Here is an 18,827-nt window from a genome sequence, read left to right as displayed (position 1 = left end):
ATTTACACTTTAACCCCAATCTAAAACAATTAATCTACACTTTTTAGTTTCCCATCACCAATTTACACTTTAACCCAATTTAAAATAATTAACTTACACTTTTTGATTTTCCATCACCAATTTACACTTTAACCTAATTTATATTTAATTATACTTTTATATATATAGTTTACACTTTTAAAATATAAGAAACTGTAAATTTTTTATTTAACTAAAGTTGAAAAAAAAAGGTAAACTGAAATCAATATTCATATGGAGTTAATTTTCGTATGTTTCTTCGTTGGGCGGATAATTTTTGGAGTATTTTGACCGATGGAGTGGCTTTTCAGCTAGCAAATTTTCAAGTTGATTTCGGTATATCTATTTAATATATTTTAAAATCCAATTTTTTAGCTTTGGTTAATATATTTTGAGACTACCCATCCATTGGACGGACTTGACCATTAGTGTGTATATATATATGTATATATAGTTTTGAGAACCCGTTATTCCATGGAGAAAACCCCATATCCAAGGGAACTTCACATAGCATGAATCTAGCAAAACAGGGGTCCTCACTCCCACAAAGCAGAGTTATGCCTCCTTTAAATATAATTTTTCACATGTATATGTAAAGTCAAATAGTTAATCTTTTAAAAATAAAAAGTATGAGTGGTCTGAAGAACCTAACTAGAAGTTTTGATTAAGACAGAAAAAAAAAAAGTTAGGTAGGGTAAAAGATAAATGACATAAACCATGCATACAGTAATTTTTATTATTAAGTAAAAAGTAGTTTAATAAAAATGTATGTAATTCATAAAGCTTAATAAAAAAAATATAAACATTGATTTTGGATTTTGTTTGGTTTTGCACTTATAACGAACAAAAGATGATAAAATAATAAAAGCTGACGTGGAATCGAGGTGACGTTTTATATGGTTCCGCATGGCTTAACCATACATGATGCTTTAAGGCCTAATTTTTTACTTTATTTTGTTACAACTTCCTAATAGAATGTTAATCCAAGCGAGCAAATAGCTCAATGGTACAAGGTTTCTCTTACAAGTCTTTTAGTGATGCAAAACTCATGTTCTTGTTGAGGGAGCATAATTTTATCAATTTATCTCAATTAAATGTAGTGCATTTAGACAGTTTAATTGAGGATTTTTCTTCCTATAAGATATTGAGAATGATGAGCTCTTTAGAACGGATCCGTTTAAGACAACGTAAGCTAGAATCTCTGTTGCGAGCCATTAATGGAAAACTTTTAAAAAAAAAAGCTATCTATGTCGTCCAAAGTGAAATCGGGCTCACCAAAGTCTTAACAAACCATTAAGGTTCGGAGTTGAGACATCCTAAATACTGGTAACATATTACCAAATCCTAAAGATAAAAACATTTATCTAGTGTAACTTCAGTGGAGCATATAATCCTGGATCATATTCCCCATCACTCCTATATTTTGTATGAATCACATAAAGTTCAAAATAATACACATACAATTGGCACAAAGACTTTCATAACATAAAACCATAATTTCTTTTAGAATCTGTATTCGTCAGCAATAAGTAATGACACACCTCGTCTCTAAAAAAGATGATGAACTCAACAGATTTTGAATATCTTTCTGTTAGGATAAAAAGAAAAGCAACTAAACATATCAATATTAGAATTTCTTTACAAATCGAAATAAAAATATTCTGGTTTTCTAAACTTACCACGAATTCAAGAGATGGGGTTCGACCGTTCGAGGACCATATCTTTCAATAACTTTTCCTTCTTTCAAAGTATCTAATTTTGTCATTTGATATCACTAGTCAACAATTAACAGAATCATGCCTCCATCTACTTTAGCAAAATTTCCCACTTTATTGGGTTTATCTAAGCTTAGGGAGTCTCTTGTTGTGCTTGAAACTGATATGAAAAAAGATCACGAAATCAGTGTATGGATGATGATTACCGAGCCGGGTGTTCAAAACTCATTCACAAAGCTATGTAGTGCATACCTTCATATTCTACAAAAGTCTTCCCAAAGATGCTCCTATTCTCAAACATAATTGGTTTTAGGAAAAATGACCAACCTATAGTTAATATAAAATCACCTTTTATAACCGAATGGTCACTTCATTTTTATGAACCTCGCTCCAAATGCTTCAAACATATTGGAATTTCCAAAAACAAGTATTCACGACTTGCAGGTTCATATACGGAAACACTATTGTTGCTTGACCACTGATATCTTATATGTTGTTTATGACATACATTTATTGGGCTCAAAGGTACGGACAATGAGTGGAGTTTAAAGATGCTGGTTTTTAGAATAGACAAGGTATGAAACTTCAAGTTTGGCAGTAGAGACGTCAAGTACTTATCATTTACGAGTAATATAGTTTTCTACGAAACGTGTGTAAAACGCTCTATGTTTTTTTAATTTTGTCCTACATCAAAATTTGTAATGAAACAATGTTTAGTAGAAATAAATTGACAATCTTCTTCTTAATTTTGTCCAACATCAGAAGATTCAATACAGTTTCTATGAAACTTTTGTGACAATCATTTATTTTGTGGCATCCATGACATCCACAACTCACCTACCATATTTACAAATAAGGTACATGAAAGAACATGGTAAGCCAACCTTTATGACACACAACTCGGGTATGTTTGGCAAAAGTAGTTGTAGCTTGTAGTTGTAGCTAATAGTTGTAGCTTTTTGTTGGAGCTGTAAGCTGTAACTTTTTATCGAAGCTGTTACGAGAAGCTTTTGTTTTTAAAAATGTTTGTCACGATAACTATAGCTGTTACTTAAACATATAAAATGACAATAAATAACAAAATTAAATATGAAAAAATATTTTATTCACAAGTTTATAACATAAAAATACTAGGCTTCTTACATAAGCTTTATAACATAAAACTACTAGTTAAAGTATTCTTTGATTCTCAAGATGAATTAAAATATATTAGATATGTATCCGTGCAATGCGGTGGTGGTGAAGGTAACGGGTGGTGCTAGTGGCGATGATGGTAACGATGTGGTTATTAGTCTAAAAGTAATTGATGCAAAAGGTAATATAGTTATTTTATGGTTAAGGGATGTATCTTTTATAAATAACTTTATTAAGAATATTATAGAGATATTAGGTAAAATATTTAAATTAATGAATAAAGTAGATAGATAGTCTTGATAAATATGAGTGTAAAGTATTTAAGGATATATTGGGTAGATTTAGTGTGTGAGTTAAGAAAGTGTTAAAATTTAAGGGTATTTCAAAGGTAGAGAGTTGAAAAAGATTAAAAATAGTTTGTTTATTAATAGAGTATAGATACAAAATATATTGTACTAATAGAAATATCACACCAATTACAAGCACACTTTACGGTTTATATAAATACATAACCACACGTAGGAACAAGAGAACACACTAACATAAACATAAGATCACCCACTTGATTCCTACCCACACAAAACTAGTATCTTCTTCACCAACTAAATTTAGATATATATACATATATCTTTTCATGGCATCTTTTCCACGCACATGCATTCAAAGAATTTAACTTAAGTAGTCTTTGTTTTTATAGACGAGATGAATGGAGGATAATTAACCCTCTCAAAATAGTTCAATTCTCGATCAAGTGCAATTCATGTTGTCGGTTAATGAAGAAATAAGCATATATTACTGGGTTTGTTTTATTATGGTTCATTTTTTTTCTTCTTTTTTTGGGGATACAAGAGTTATAGATACAAAATATACATACTCAAATATCTTTTTTAAAAACATAAAAACAAAAATATGATTAAGAGATACAAGGGTGATTGTGTAACTTTAACACTAAAAGCTGCAGCTTGAATGGAACGTTGGTTGAACCAACGTTTTGTTTAAGAGCTTTTCGAGTCGAAATAAAAGCTACCGCTAATCTATCCAAACAAAACCTTTAAAATCATAGGAGCTTTTTGTTTAAAATCAAAAGCTAAAGCTCCCTAAAAACTCCTTAAAAGCTTCCGCCAAACATACCCGAATAACATATGATGAAAGATGGTAGATATAACATAAATAACATTGATACAAAGATATTGATATTTTAGCTCAAGAAATTATGTCTTGCCAAATCCATGTTTTTCACATTTAAAAAAAAACTCAATTTGATTTGAAGAGTAAAACATGTACAGAATATGGGTTTAAACGAAGTGGTAAGGTGGTGCTCAGACATGACCACTTGTAATTTCAAAGTTTTAAAATACCAACAGGATGATTTCAACTGTAAGCATATAACCTTAAGATTAAATAAAACCCACATCTAAGTGAAACATATAGAGTACATGTATTCCCTTCTATTCACCCCCCCCCCCCCCCTCCCCCCCTCCCCTTAAGAAAGAAATACATAAAGTTCAAAAGCATACACATAAAATCAGCAACAAAAGACTGTCATAACATAATAATTGCTTTTGGGATCTTGATCTTTATTCGTCGGCAATAAAGACGACACACCTCATCCCTCAAGAAGATGATGAACTCAACAGATTTTGAATATCTTTCTGTTGGGATAAAAAGAAAAGCAACTCAACAAATCAGTATCAGAATTTCTTTTAAGATCGAAATGAAAATATTCTGCTTTTTCTAAACTTACCTCGAATTCAAGAGGTGGGGTTCGAGGACCATATCTTTCCATAACTTTTCCTTCTTTGTTCACCAAGAATTTGGTGAAGTTCCACTTGATGCCATTAACCAAGAAACCACCTTTCTCCGATTTTAAAAACTTGTAGAGGGGTGCTGCATTATTTCCGTTTACATCAACCTGCCACAATCCAAGAGTGTTTCTTTAGAATATATGTACCTATTTCTCCCTCTATCCCTAGAGCCTGCAACGATTTCCATTTTGGAATTTCCCTACAGCCGTACTAATGGGACCTTAAGTCCTTGAGTCTTAGAAATATATGTACATATTTCTCCCTCTAGCCCTCATACATAAAATCACTTCTATTTAATTACCTAAAGTCTCAAAATAATTAAATAAGTTGGGTTTAATTGCAAATCTATGCACTGCTAAAGTTGAGACCTATTCCTGCAGTCCCAGTTTGATACATGACTAGATTCTGAATTCACTCTACACCTTGTGATTAAAAGTTTGCAAAACAACTGTGCCATCAGTCTTTACCTTGTCAAATATCGGAAACTCGGCTTTGAACCTTGTGCATACCGTTTCCTGAATTTCTTCATTTGTTCCTGGCTCTTGCCCAAGAAACTGATTGCAAGGAAATGCCAAGATTTCAAAGTCTGCCCACAAAATGAAAGTAACATAAATCTTAACAGTGAAAATATTGAAACTATAAGTAAATATGAATCTATTCTCAAGCACAATGTGATAAATGTACCTTGATCTTTGTACTTTTGGTACAACACATTCAATTCTTTGTAGTTCGACTCAGTCAAACCACTGTTGAAAAAACATAAGGATTAGACAGTGATGACAAAACAAAAATCTTTCTATTTTGTAACAAACAAATGGTTACTCAAACCAGCAAATGAGCCATATAGTCATATAGATATAATCGACTAGCTATAACTTCGCCAATAAAACGTAATTCTCTCTGTCCCTTGATTAAATCATATTTCTGGTTTTGTAACCATTTTAAGTTGAGTTTGCAGACAGATGGTTATCTCCTACATAATTCTAAATCCCAACCTCAAAATTATTAGAAAATCTCGCTAGTGCGGTTGTGCCGTTATGGATTAAGTGATACAATGATCAGCTGAACAACATAAGTCCAGTGCGCTCTTTGTTATTTCACTGTGTTTTATTTTTGTGTTGTCATTGTTCTTGTGGGTTTAAGTGATAACGTATCCATACGAGATTCGACGTTTACCAACTACTTTTACAGGTTAATGAGCTTACCTGATCTTTTACTATGCTTTAGTTAATTTAAAAGTTACTAGCTAATACATTTTGCCTTTCATAATGAAAATATAATGAAAGTCAAACCCTTTTGACCATAGAAGGTCATAACTGGACTCAGAGACAGTCGACAGATTCAAGATCTTAAATAAGGCGTGAAGTTGCTAATCACTTTCTTAATAAAAGAAACTATATTATCATCAATTTCAAAACAAACAAAAGGTTTAATTGCCATTTGAATGTCAATGTGGACTCTTTTGAAACAGAGGTTGTGATCATAATGATTTTGCGGCTGACGTACATAATAATTAAAGTAAGAAGGATATCTTCAACAACCAGCTGTCAATTTCTATTATACATCATGAAGAACATGGCAATAATAAATGATGAGAACATGATTAAACAGTCTTAAAAGTCTTAGTGAAGAACTACTACAAAATATTTTCAATACTTTTCATGATTTCCTTTCTACAATTATAAGAAATAATGCCAAAGGAAACCAAAAATGAAGTAAATCGATTATTGCTAAACAAACCTAGAACCACAAATCATTAATAAAATTATATATGAATCGGCTTCAATCATTTGCTAAATAGTGAATAGGAATTGATTCTAAATCAGAAACTAGTCTATGTTCTTTCTTATTAGCCCCAATTCGATAAACATCGTTAGCGACTCTTAAGCCAAAATCTTTATAATATGATTATACCGCATACGAAACACAACATATGTCTACCAACAAGTCCCAGTTTACTTGAGCACAACAGATTATATAATATTTGTAGTATTCAAGTTTATTAATAAAAGAATAGCATAGAATTAAAGCAATTTGAAGCGGAAATGAAGTTATTTACCATTTTGATGCAACATTGACAATCAAAAGAACCTTCCCCTTGTAAGAGCTCAGTGACACATCATTTCCACGAATATCCTGTAAAATTCATCTCACAAAAAAAATCAAATATACAAAATCCATACAATTTAAATCCAAAGAAACTTCCATATAAATTATATATATTCCAAATCAACATCATAATCTCCCTAAAAATTTCAAATAATCAATCATCAATTATCATTTCAAAAACTATCCAATTTGAGCATCAAGGTTCATGGCTACAACTTCAAATTACTTGATCCACTGAACCAAAATGAAAACCATCAAAAACCCAGAATCAAAATCACAAATTTAGAACAACCCAGTTACAAAATCATAAAAAACGAATTAAAAATTACCTTAACGGTGAAATCATATACAGATTTTGGTGTTTCTTGAGCCATTTTTGAAGTGATAAAATAAGAAAAAGAGGAAGATGAAGAAGGGGGTCTGTAAAACAAGAAAAAGGCGAGACCAACAAGTAAGAAAGATGTCAAATTTATAGCTATTTTAGACGCCATCGATTATCGATCCGTGGGTGCTTTTTATATACATATGGAAATGGAAATTATTTTTTTATAATAATTCTGTTAAAAGTCAATTCGTGTGTTCGTAATTGCGTATGTGTAGAATCTTGATGGTTACATAAAATATTCACTTTCTTTTTTTAAATTAATAGAATGATTAATTCCCTTAAATAATACGTACGAGTAGCTTACAAATCATTTAATTATGTGATGATTATTGTTTCTAAAGTCAACTAGTCACAATTTGGATGTACATTGAAATAGAACCAAAATTTGTTATTTTTTGATTAACATGTTATTCGTGTAATCCAACGACATGATGGCAACAACGACGAAATGTGAGAGATGAGCGATCGATGTGGATGAGATTTGCAAAAATAATAAAACAATTAAAAATTAATCGTGACAATCGGAGAGGATATATCGTTGTGAAAAATATATAATTAAATGTGACAAGTGGAAATAACATAGATTTATACAAAGCTTGTATGACACACTTCGTAGAAAGTAACTTTTCAAACATTTATGTATTAGAATAACAATCCAGTTTAATCCCCTCAATTTTATCATTTTCAAATTCGAGTTATATAGAAACTTTCTTTGTTATAAAACTCATTACTTTTTTGCGTTTGACCTTCAACAACAATCATATCCTCCTCCGCATGCAGTTGTTTAATACCCGACACCACCTCCTGCTACTACGTTGCTGCTCTGGACGGAGAAAAAGAGATGATAGCCACATCTTGTCGGTGAAAAAAGCAAGGTATAACTGTAATTTAGGTAGATATATATATATATATATGAATGTATATATAATTTATATATTGGTGATGATATACGCATTTTTCTCACAAACTTCTTGATATATGAAAGTATATACTTAGATGATAAAGATAGATGGTGATGATTGTTGGTGATGAATGATGATATAGATATTGCAGATAATAGATCGACATTTACAGTATGTTCAACAAGAAGAACATAAAAGAGATCTGTTATAGCTAGTACTATGTATGTATGTATGTATATGTTTGTTTGTATGTTATGAGTATATGTTTGTGACAATTGAAAGGGTATAATTATCTAATTCATCGGAAAAAATAACATCAGATATATTTATAATTAAGATTTTTGGTTGGAGATATTTATAATTTAAAATGGTGTAATTGAGTACATATATAATTTTCCCATTTAAATAAACATTATCAATCCCTACGCCTGGTTGACTTTGGTGTAAAAATGTTGACATGAGATTTAATATGTCACAGGAAAAATTGAGCCTGTTGATTTTAAGAATACACAGAAAAATTTCTTCTAAAATTCGTTGATTCAAAGAGAATACCAAAAATTAAGAATTTCACACACTAACACACACTTGTGATAGGGAGAAAAAATACGAAAATTTCATATCATTATCAAAAACTAATTTCTATCATAACTTTAACCCCAATTTATAGATGGGTTTATGGAAAAAAAAAAACTTAAACCATTAATAACTAAATTAAATAGGAAAGAAACTAAAAAGTTAAAAAAAGATAATAATATCTTGATTGTTCCACTTTATTCTAAACGTTTCCGCATCATTTTCCGTTCATTAAAAAACACTCGTCCTCGAGTTTTGTCTTGCCCCATCAAAACCAACATGATCGAATGAAACCATCTTACACTCATCATGATTGTTATTGGCTCATGTATTTATCATAATCAAGTATAAACTCGACACCGTTTTCTATGGTTCTTATTTGTCCTACAACATTAAAGGGTTCCATATTTTCATGCTTGTTCTTGTCGACAAAACATTCAAATGCCACATATAAATCTCCATGATTTTTACTATTTTCTTTAAGGGTTAATTTCAAAAATCGTCCTTGTGGTCTTACCAAAAAATCAGGTTTCATCCTTTAAACTTCAAAATGACACTAGTAGTTCTTTATACGTGGATAATGGTCATGTTTCGTCCTCTAATCTAACGGATGATGATCACGTTTCGTCATCTAACGGATGATGGTCACGTTTCGTCCTTTATATGGTCAACTAAAGAACGAAACGTGATCATTATCCGCGTATAAAGGACTACCAGTGTCATTTTGAAGTTTAAAGGATGAAACGTGATTTTTTGGTAAAACCACAAGGACGATTTTTGAAATTAACTCTTTCTTTAATTTGTAGTTCATCTTTATTATTATAATAAGGGATAAGTGTCTCAAATTGTAACTAAGTATTGTCGAATGTCTAATGTAAGAACCAACTATAAGTTTTGGTTATTGTATGGAATTAACTTGGTAAAATTGTCTAAAACATGAATTTATGACCGACTCATTCATTAGCCGGTAAATTCCATGTACATCCCAACCCTCCCACAAAACACTATTAATAAGATATGTTTAATGTTTTCATAAAAATAAAAAATTCAACATTATTGATGTTGAATACATTAAATGGACTCATCGTTAGAAAAATAAATTAGGAAAATGCATGACGATTTTAAGGTGATAACTGCACTGGAGTCGATCGTTATACCTTCCTGAATAATGATAGAATCCAAGTGATCAAGTAGAAGGAGTACTGTTTCTGTATACGAGGTCACGGACATTCCATACCTTCCACGAATCCCAAGATCCTTAAAGCTTTCCAAGCATCGTTTATATTGTTCAAGTCTCGATAGATGATCTCCATAAGGCTCATGTGTAGATTCCAAAATAAGATCGCCATTCTTCCTTAGTCCTCGTACTCTAGCCCAATAACTATCAACTGGTTCCCACTCGACGGAATATAGTTTTGTAAACGATTTTGGAACACCGCCGCCATGATTCATCACCCATACATCACAAACATCATCACGGGATAATAAAGTATAAGAATAAATCACAGCAAGAGATCGAGCCTATTAGGTTAGCTAGGTCCAGAGAGGCGTTTTTTACTTTAAAAGCAGGAGTATGTGTGTGAAGTATATTTCTTCTTCAAACTCTTCAGTTGTCAAATCAAATAGAAGTATAGTTCTCTTTTTTCCATACCAGGTAGTACTCCAACGTTTATTACTATTACGGGGTCATCCCATGACAATTCAATTGATTTATGAGGCAGCGTGGTACGTACATGATGAAGTTCTCCAAACACCTGAGCTTAATGCATAAACCTCAACTTGCCAAGGCATGACATCACCATCAGAGGAATCATGATGATGTGTATTTTCTAGTCTTAAATTTATGAACACGAAATACCTAGCTACTGACTACTACACACTTGCGGGCAGTGAACCCGTTTGTATGCAATATAGTTGACTTGGTAAACCGAGGTCGAACACAAGGACTTAATAAGCAATTGTCACAGTAAAGTGATTCAGATTAAAAGGGGGGTTTTGTGACCGAATTGTCACGTTGCAAAGTTAGCGAAGAAAGTCAGTAATCCCGTAGGATTAATCGCAAAGAGTATTTGATTTATTGAATCTTAAAACAGATTAAGAAATGAACACCTACTTGGATCAGCTCACATGCCAATCATCGGGTCTAAATATTACTTGCATTTGTTGAACGACTCAAAAAGTAGACAAGATGATCTCCCGTTATACTTGAAACTTCAACTACTCAAAACATAATTATTGCTCCCGCACTTAATTTCTCCTCTAAACAGTTAAGCATTAAATTCCTGAGTTGATTTTATGATTTAATCTTTTGAAAGCTTTCTCCCGAACTGCTTATTCGCCTAATCAGATCCCTCGATCATAGACGTTTACACATTCAAAATGAATTTAATTGTTTTTAATCTTTATCGTTGATTTCTCCCGAACTCCAACGATTTCAGGTTAATTATAGACCGATTAACCATTTCATAAATCAATTGACAATGACGTAGATTTCTCCCGAACTTCTAATTACAATTATCAATTAATTAATATAAAAGTTGAAAACAATATTTAAATCCAAATAAATGTGGATCTTCGATTAAACATATAAACCTTGTTCAACATTTGCAAGCAACATCAATTCGACCCTATGACATGCTTACTACCCAAGCGGGTGCTAAAGATTTAGCTATTCATATTAGAAACGCAAGAACAAACAAATAGAGAGGAAATCATATTATACCAAATGAATGATGATAATCCGGTAGCAATGATGATTACAATCCAAAGCTGAAAATAGGCGAAACCCTAATCACTTGTTTGCTCCCAAAATATTCCTAAGTATGAGAAACTATCAAAATTGTGTTATCCATTCGTCCAAAAGTGCAGAACCCTGACTAATCCTATGTACAAAACACGCGTGTAACGGCCGTTACTAGGATAACGGCCGTTACTTTTATACTTAAGGCCTAACGGGAGTTACTGGGATAACAGCCGTTACTCTTCAGTTGATTTCTAATGGCCGTTAGTTCTCTAACTGCCAGTTACAGGAGAAACCACAAACCACCTATGTAACGGCCGTTACTGGGTTAACGGCAGTTACAACTTCCAGATTTCGTTTTCTTCGTCTTTCGCTCGATTTCACCCGAATCTTTCTCCCGTTTCTTCCTTAACTCATCAAAATCGACCAATTCATTCGTCTAATCAATTTCCAACCTGAAAACACTTAACATACCTTCAAAGCATCGAAAGTTGGATATAAAACTATCAAAATGACGAATAATTGGTTCTAAAGTCACGTGGGAAATGGTATAAAATATGACACATCACATGACGTGATGTTACGATCTTGACAAGCTTAGGATCGCTAGTACCTGGACAAACCCCAAAACCAACATGAGTGACGCTCTGTGAAACCTTAAGCATAACAATACGAACCATTGATTCATGATGAATTGCTCCACGTTGATCATCATCCTTGTAACATACGAGGAGAAAACTTTGTCTCTGATCAGTGTCACCGGTGCTCTGATGATCAGCAATAAACTTTGGGCTATCGATAAGAGACTTCCATGCTTTTGAAATTGCTCTAAACCGAATCAATGATCTCACATTATCAATCCTTTTCAAGATTTCCTCCTGTATATTAAAAGCTAATAAATTAACCGACGACGCCATTATGATTTTTGCCATTGATTTTAGGGATTTAGTTTGAGGATATATATACAGTATATTAATTTAATTAGGGTTAGAATGGATGGATGATAGATGCGGAAAAGAAAATTGAACATTTGGGCGGGCCTCATCTGATATGTGGTTGGTCCATGGACCGAGAAAGGCTCCAAGTTTGTGATTATGTACGTAGTAATTAACTAAGCGATACGTAAGGGGTGTTTGGGGTTGCGTTTACAAAATAAATTTTGCGTTTCTAAAATTGCGTTTTGAAAAAACATGTATGTACATGCTTCTTCAAAACTCCGTTTTCATAGCAAATAATTACTTTTTCACGCAAACACTTTTTTAGATTATTTGCGTTTTACAAACGTAATAATCAAATAATCATTTTATACTGTAATCCCAAACATCCTCGTAGTAATATATTTGTGATTATGTGTGGCTCTATATTCTATTCTATCTAAATCTAACTAAAACCGTTCTCGCGCAATGCTGCGGTGTTTGTGGTTGTGACAATGTGGTGGTGGGGGATGAGTACTGATGATAAGCGACATCGAGTGATGTAGATAATTAATGTAAAAGTAATTGATGTAAATGGTTGATAAAAATATTTTTAAAAGAAAAAGAACTGATAATGTAATATAATCGTTACGGGTATTTTATGTAACTTTTAACATGTGACTGTTTTTTTTATAATACAGTATAGATATGTGCTACGATGACTTGTCGAAAGAAATAACATATGATAGGACTAGCTGGAAAACTAAGATTAGAGGAATAAGTTAGGATAGGATTTTTAGATGATTTAAATCAACATTTTTTTCATATTGTCATGTACTCCATAAGTCCATAGCACCCCTAGTTGTGGCGAGGGAGATAATTTAGTGGTAATTTAGAGTATACCACTTATGAGTTGTTAAGATTAAGAGATAATATAAGCGTAAAATATCAGATTTTTAGACTTTTGTGAAAAAAAGAAAAAGAAAAAGAAGAAGCTCCTCGCTTATTACATATCAAATCTCATGTCAACATTTTTACACCAAAGTCAACCATGCGTAGGGATTGATAATGTTTATTTAAACGGGAAAATTATATATGTACTCAATTACACCATTTAATGATTTAAACTATAAATATCTCCAACCAAAAATCTTAATTATAAATATATCCGATGTTATTTTTTCCGATGAATTAGATAATTATACCCTTTCAATTGTCACAAACATATACTCGTAACATACAAACAAACATATACATACATACATACATAGTACTAGCTATAACAGATATCTTTTATGTTCTTCTTGTTGAACATACTGTAAATGTCGATCTATTATCTGCAATATCTATATCATCATTCATCACCAACAATCATCACCATCTATCTTTATCATCTAAGTATATACTTTCATATATCAAGAAGTTTGTGAGAAAAATGCGTATATCATCACCTATATATAAATTATATATACATTCATATATATATCTACCTAAATTATAGTTATACCTCGCTTTTTTCACCGACAAGATGTGGCTATCATCTCTTTTTCTCCGTCCAGAGCGGCAACGTAGTAGCAGGAGGTGGTGTCGGGTATTAAACAACTGCATGCGGAGGAGGATATGATTGTTGTTGAAGGTCAAACGCAAAAAGTAATGAGTTTTATAACAAAGAAAGTTTCTATATAACTCGAATCTGCAAATGATGAAATTGAGGGGATTAAACTAGATTGTTATTGTTGATGTTGATTATGATGATTAGGGTGATGGTATCCCTTCCACCCACTACTCACTTCCAACCAATCCCTTTATGCCACCTCAAATCCACCACTCACTCATCACTCACCCAAATTTTGTTGGCAACCCACCACTCACTCACCGCTCATTACAACTTACTTTTATTTTTAAAACTAAATTCCATTAAACATAAAAAACATTACATAATATTACTAAAACCATAAAAAAACACATTACATAATACCAAAAAAACATAATAAAATTACATAATACTAAAAGAACATAATAAAAACATTACATAATCCTAACATTCAGAATAATCTGAGTCCACACTACTGCTGCCGTCATTGCGATGAATGTGACGATAGGGTTCATGAGACCGGGCAGCGTCGCCGGGTTGAGTTACGTACTCATTCCTCGGGTCAATGTGGTAATCTACAGGGCGGCCACCACCGACACTGTCTTGCCAAAATAACGCGTGGTTTAGCGTGACTGTTAATGTGAACGAGACATCAGTAAGTTGGACAATGATTTGATCCAGACAATCAACTTTCTGGCGAAGATAATAACATACTCATCTTCGATGGCGCTAGTAATCCGTCCCACAGCTTGAATTCGTTCTATTTCGGCTATGTAAGCCGCCTTGTTTGTTACACTTTGAATCACAGTCTTGACCTCAGAATCTATGTTTGACTTCGTCAAGCATGTGATTTTGCATTGCCATTTTTTCATCAAAAAGGGTCATATTTGGCATGTTGTTTGTCATGATTTGAAGTATGGATAAGATTTGTGAATTTTTAGAAAGGAAAGTGTGTTTGTGTTTGAATTATGTGTGTAGTGTGTTTATATACAAATTTTGAAAACAAATCATTAAAAAAAAACAAAGCAAAGTAGTCGTTACTAGCCGTTGCATCTCCTTTCCAGTCGCTCCACTCAATTCTTCCACTACGTGACCACATCACTCGAATCCCACCCCTCACCTGTGCTCCCATGTCGGCGGCATCATTCCACCACGGGGCCGCACCACTCACTCGGCTACCGCTCACACAATGCCATTGTCATTATGAGATTAAATGGAAACTACAATCAGATTGTTTTGTTGTTGCTTTTGATTATGATGACGATGACACTAAATGGAATTAAGTCAATTGTGAGTTTTAATTTTATTGGAAAGTGGAAAAAGTGTTTAGGTGGGGATTAGAGAAGAGTATAATGGTCTTAAATTAAAATTTAATTAATGGAATAGATATGAATGGGTAGATATAAGTTTTTAAAAGAAATCATTGGGTATTTGTAATTTAAATTTTTAGTTAGGGATATTTATAATTAAGATGGTATAATTGGGTAAATAAGTAAATGCATAGTTTTCGACTTGTAACTTTTGATTCGACTTGAAAGCATGATTTTTGACTCGTGACTCGGAACGTGACTCGACTCGTAAGAGTTGGAACATTTTTAAATACTACATAAAATATTATTATTTTATACATTATTATCTTAATAGATTTGCTAAAATATTACAAATTCAATGGTTTTGAGTCATAAACTTATAAATTATTTCCAAATTCGTAATAAAAGGATCAAAACTACATAGACGACACACAAAAAAACGCAACAATAAATATAAATATATAACCATAGTATATCAAACTACAATAGTTATAAGTTTGCGACTTGTGACTCGTAAGAATCTGAACAAAAACGAGTCACCTAATAAGTCGACTCTACTCATAAGAGTTTAACAACGTATAAGCAAGTGTCCTTTTTCCTTACTATTTAAATAGACCTTTATCCTCTTTGTATTTTAAACCAGAAAAAGTTTTTAACATCTGATAAATTTAAATATGTTATATATCATTTTTTTACCCAAATGTTTAGTTTAAAATTGATATCGTCATGGTAACTCATGGCCTTTGTATTGTCAAACCAAACAATAACCGAAGGGGCTAACATGCAACTTTCAAAACACAAACTTATCCGAAAAATTTACAAACCCACCACCTCACTATCTCTCTCTCACTCAGACACTTTCTCTCTCTACAATGTCTCCCACCCCGCCAACAAAACCCTAACGCCGCCATCTCCGCCGCCGGCCACCACCAATGCAATAAAACCACCACGCCGCCTCCACACTCTCTCTCATCACCTACAATGAATTCCTCTCATGAAAACCCTAACAATCCCCCTGACGGTACCAATTTCGCCTCCGGAATCAAACCGTCGCCGGAAGACATGTACTTGTCGAATTCCGGTCAGTTACAACGGAAGCAGGTTCTCCGACGCCGGTCACACAACATGAAACAATTGTCAAAATGTTACCGTGATCATTATTGGGGGTTAATGGAGGAAGTTAGGGTTAAATATAGAGAGTATTTGTGGAAATTTGGAATCAGTCCATTTTTACAGGAAATTCCTAAAGAAATTGAGAAAAAAAATGAAGAAGAAAAAATTAATAATAATAATAATAATAATGTTATTATTGTTGATAATAATAATAATAAAGGAATAGTGAGTGATGATGTGAGTGTGAAATGTGCTTTTAATGGGTGTAAGTCGAAAGCGATGACATTGACTAAGTTTTGTCACGTTCATATCTTATCCGACCCCAAGCAACAGTTGTATAAGCCTTGCCAGTTTTTCGACAAGAGGTTTGCTATATATTTGTTGAATTTTATGTTATATATAAAGTTTAGTGTAATGCTGTGATAATTTGTGGAATTTGGATTAGTAATTGACTGCAATTGTTTGAATTCGACATTAGATTACCAGAAAATTTGGTTTATAAGTGTTGTATTAATAAATTTCGTTACTAGCGTTGTATGTGCAGAGCTATTTGTTGTTTCTGTATGTACCTAGAAGACTGAGTCTATGCTCGATCTTCTTTATGCATGAAGCATTTCTCTGTTGTCGATGATCTTGTGTGTCCTTAGGTGGGGTTTTATGTTAATTAGATTTTTGTTTGTTTTAGATACTATGTATCAGCTTCTTACCGCAAGAGAACCCCTTTGGCGATGTCTAAGTTATGACTATGATATATGATAATTGCTTGGAGCTTATATGTTCTATATAGAAGTACACGACCTTGAGTCTTATTTTATGAGAATCTCAGTAGTACTTGTGCTAATACCCGATACCAGCTGTGCCCATAACCAAACAGCCTTGGGCCAGGCTATCAAGAAGAGTGTGTAATTAGTTATCTTCTAATAAAAATGAGAAGTAATGTCCAGATTAAGGTGCTTGAAGCACATGATTAATATGATTCTTTTTACAATTTTATCAACCTTTAGTTTTTGTCGTTCCCCGATTTTTAACTTTAATAAAGGGAAATTGGAGGTTTCATGTTATAGCGAAGCTACCTGCTGTAAATGATGCTTTTGTGCTCACCTAACAACAATATTTAATATGGGATTAGTACTTTCGCAATTGGAAAAGGTTTCCTTTCACAAGGCTCTTTATGCAAATATGTTGGTAGTATATTTACGCACTAGGTGAGAGAATAGCCACCTTGATCTTGTTTTATCGAGCACATGGAATCTGGAAGATTTTAAATAAATTGATTTAGGAGATTTATGCATAACACAAAACACCTTGAGTTTCTTTTTTGGAATGTTATCCATATGGCTTGTTAGATACCATACATATACTGAAATGACCCATTCATAAGTAATTGGCCGGAAATTGCCACTTCCAGTTTATACTTGCACTGACATTTATATTTAGATGCGGTAATTGATTATCGAACAACTACTTGCCTAAGTTCTAACAATATTTAGCCTTATTTTTCTGTACCTTAGCTCGCATGGAGTACTTTCACCATGTTTAAAGCCAGTACTACGCTCAATGGTGCCTTGTCTCTGTAGCATGCACTTTATGAAAGCCCAGCAACATGTCTTTCGTGCATTGAGGAAAGCTGGTCTAAATGTTACTTCTACAAACAGGTTTGCTCCAAAGTTCCATGTCATTGTGACGGAATATGTTCGAGAAATTCAGGACAGGAGGAAGAATAATCTGAGTGCAAACAAGAAAAAGGTTGTGCCTAAACTTGAAATTGATAACTGACTGCATCTTGCCAGTTCAGGTAGTATAAATCATCTACAGGGGTAGGTATTTACCGTTTTTGCAGTGTTCTAACAATGTACAAAGTCTAATCCAGAGTTTACTATCTCAGTAGATCTATATCATCTTATTGTTGGGTGGTTCTTTTTCCTTTTCTTTTCAAGGGTTCTTGAAATTGTTGAGGAAGGTTGCAAACCTTAGTATAAAGTGCTTTAAGCCCGTCTTGTCTTTATTTTCTTTTCAACAGTGTATACTTTTTTGATGTGTAGTAATCTTACCACATGTACATTAATTACTGAACTATAGCATTTGATAGTGTGCTAAATGGGCCGGTTGACAAGTCTAAGCGAGTAAGTTTTTGCTACTGGAACTAACTGGGTAAGTGCATGCATTTTATTAGAGTTTTAGGAATAGTTAATGTCTCGGGTTTGATTAAAGATTATTATTTTTTAATGTATCGTGATTTAAAAGGAGTTGCAGAGTTTTCTATGGATTTTCACGATGGTTTTGACTTGACCTGTCCGACTCATTTCCATTGTAGCTACCTCCAAAATTTTACCCAAATAAGATTGCCTGCTTCTAGTTTACCAGGTTAAAGCTTCCGAATTTGATTGCTGGGTTAAGTCAACTAGCACATTGCGGAAAATCAGAATGATTGTTATGAAGTAATGTGTATCATCTGAGTAGGGATTGTAACTTGCAAGGGACCAGTCTTGATCACCTGAAATATTTTAGCCCATGA

The 18,827-nt window shown here is 33.0% G+C and overlaps 2 protein-coding genes across 2 annotated transcripts; one reads left to right on the top strand and one right to left on the bottom strand.

Moving 5' to 3' along the window:
- Nucleotides 1-4,362: 4,362 nt before the first annotated feature.
- LOC122585024 (probable glutathione peroxidase 2) lies at nucleotides 4,363-7,299 on the bottom strand. The gene is made up of 6 exons (XM_043757123.1): nucleotides 7,111-7,299; nucleotides 6,732-6,808; nucleotides 5,357-5,418; nucleotides 5,140-5,258; nucleotides 4,612-4,779; nucleotides 4,363-4,519 (listed from the first exon to the last, which is right to left on the bottom strand). The coding sequence occupies exons 1-6, from the start codon at nucleotides 7,270-7,272 to the stop codon at nucleotides 4,481-4,483; spliced, it is 627 nt and encodes a 208-aa protein (XP_043613058.1). The 5' UTR covers nucleotides 7,273-7,299; the 3' UTR covers nucleotides 4,363-4,480.
- Nucleotides 7,300-16,013: 8,714 nt separating this feature from the next.
- LOC122582261 (INO80 complex subunit D-like) lies at nucleotides 16,014-18,377 on the top strand. Its single transcript, XM_043754634.1, has 2 exons — nucleotides 16,014-16,677; nucleotides 17,824-18,377. Exons 1-2 carry the CDS (start codon nucleotides 16,181-16,183, stop codon nucleotides 18,086-18,088), a joined length of 762 nt encoding a protein of 253 aa, XP_043610569.1. The 5' UTR covers nucleotides 16,014-16,180; the 3' UTR covers nucleotides 18,089-18,377.
- The last annotated feature ends 450 nt before the right edge of the window (nucleotides 18,378-18,827 follow it).

This window comes from Erigeron canadensis, chromosome 1 (genome assembly GCF_010389155.1).
Source record: "Erigeron canadensis isolate Cc75 chromosome 1, C_canadensis_v1, whole genome shotgun sequence".
Classification (NCBI taxonomy): Eukaryota; Viridiplantae; Streptophyta; class Magnoliopsida; order Asterales; family Asteraceae; genus Erigeron; species Erigeron canadensis.
This window is presented reverse-complemented; position numbering and strand designations above follow the sequence as displayed.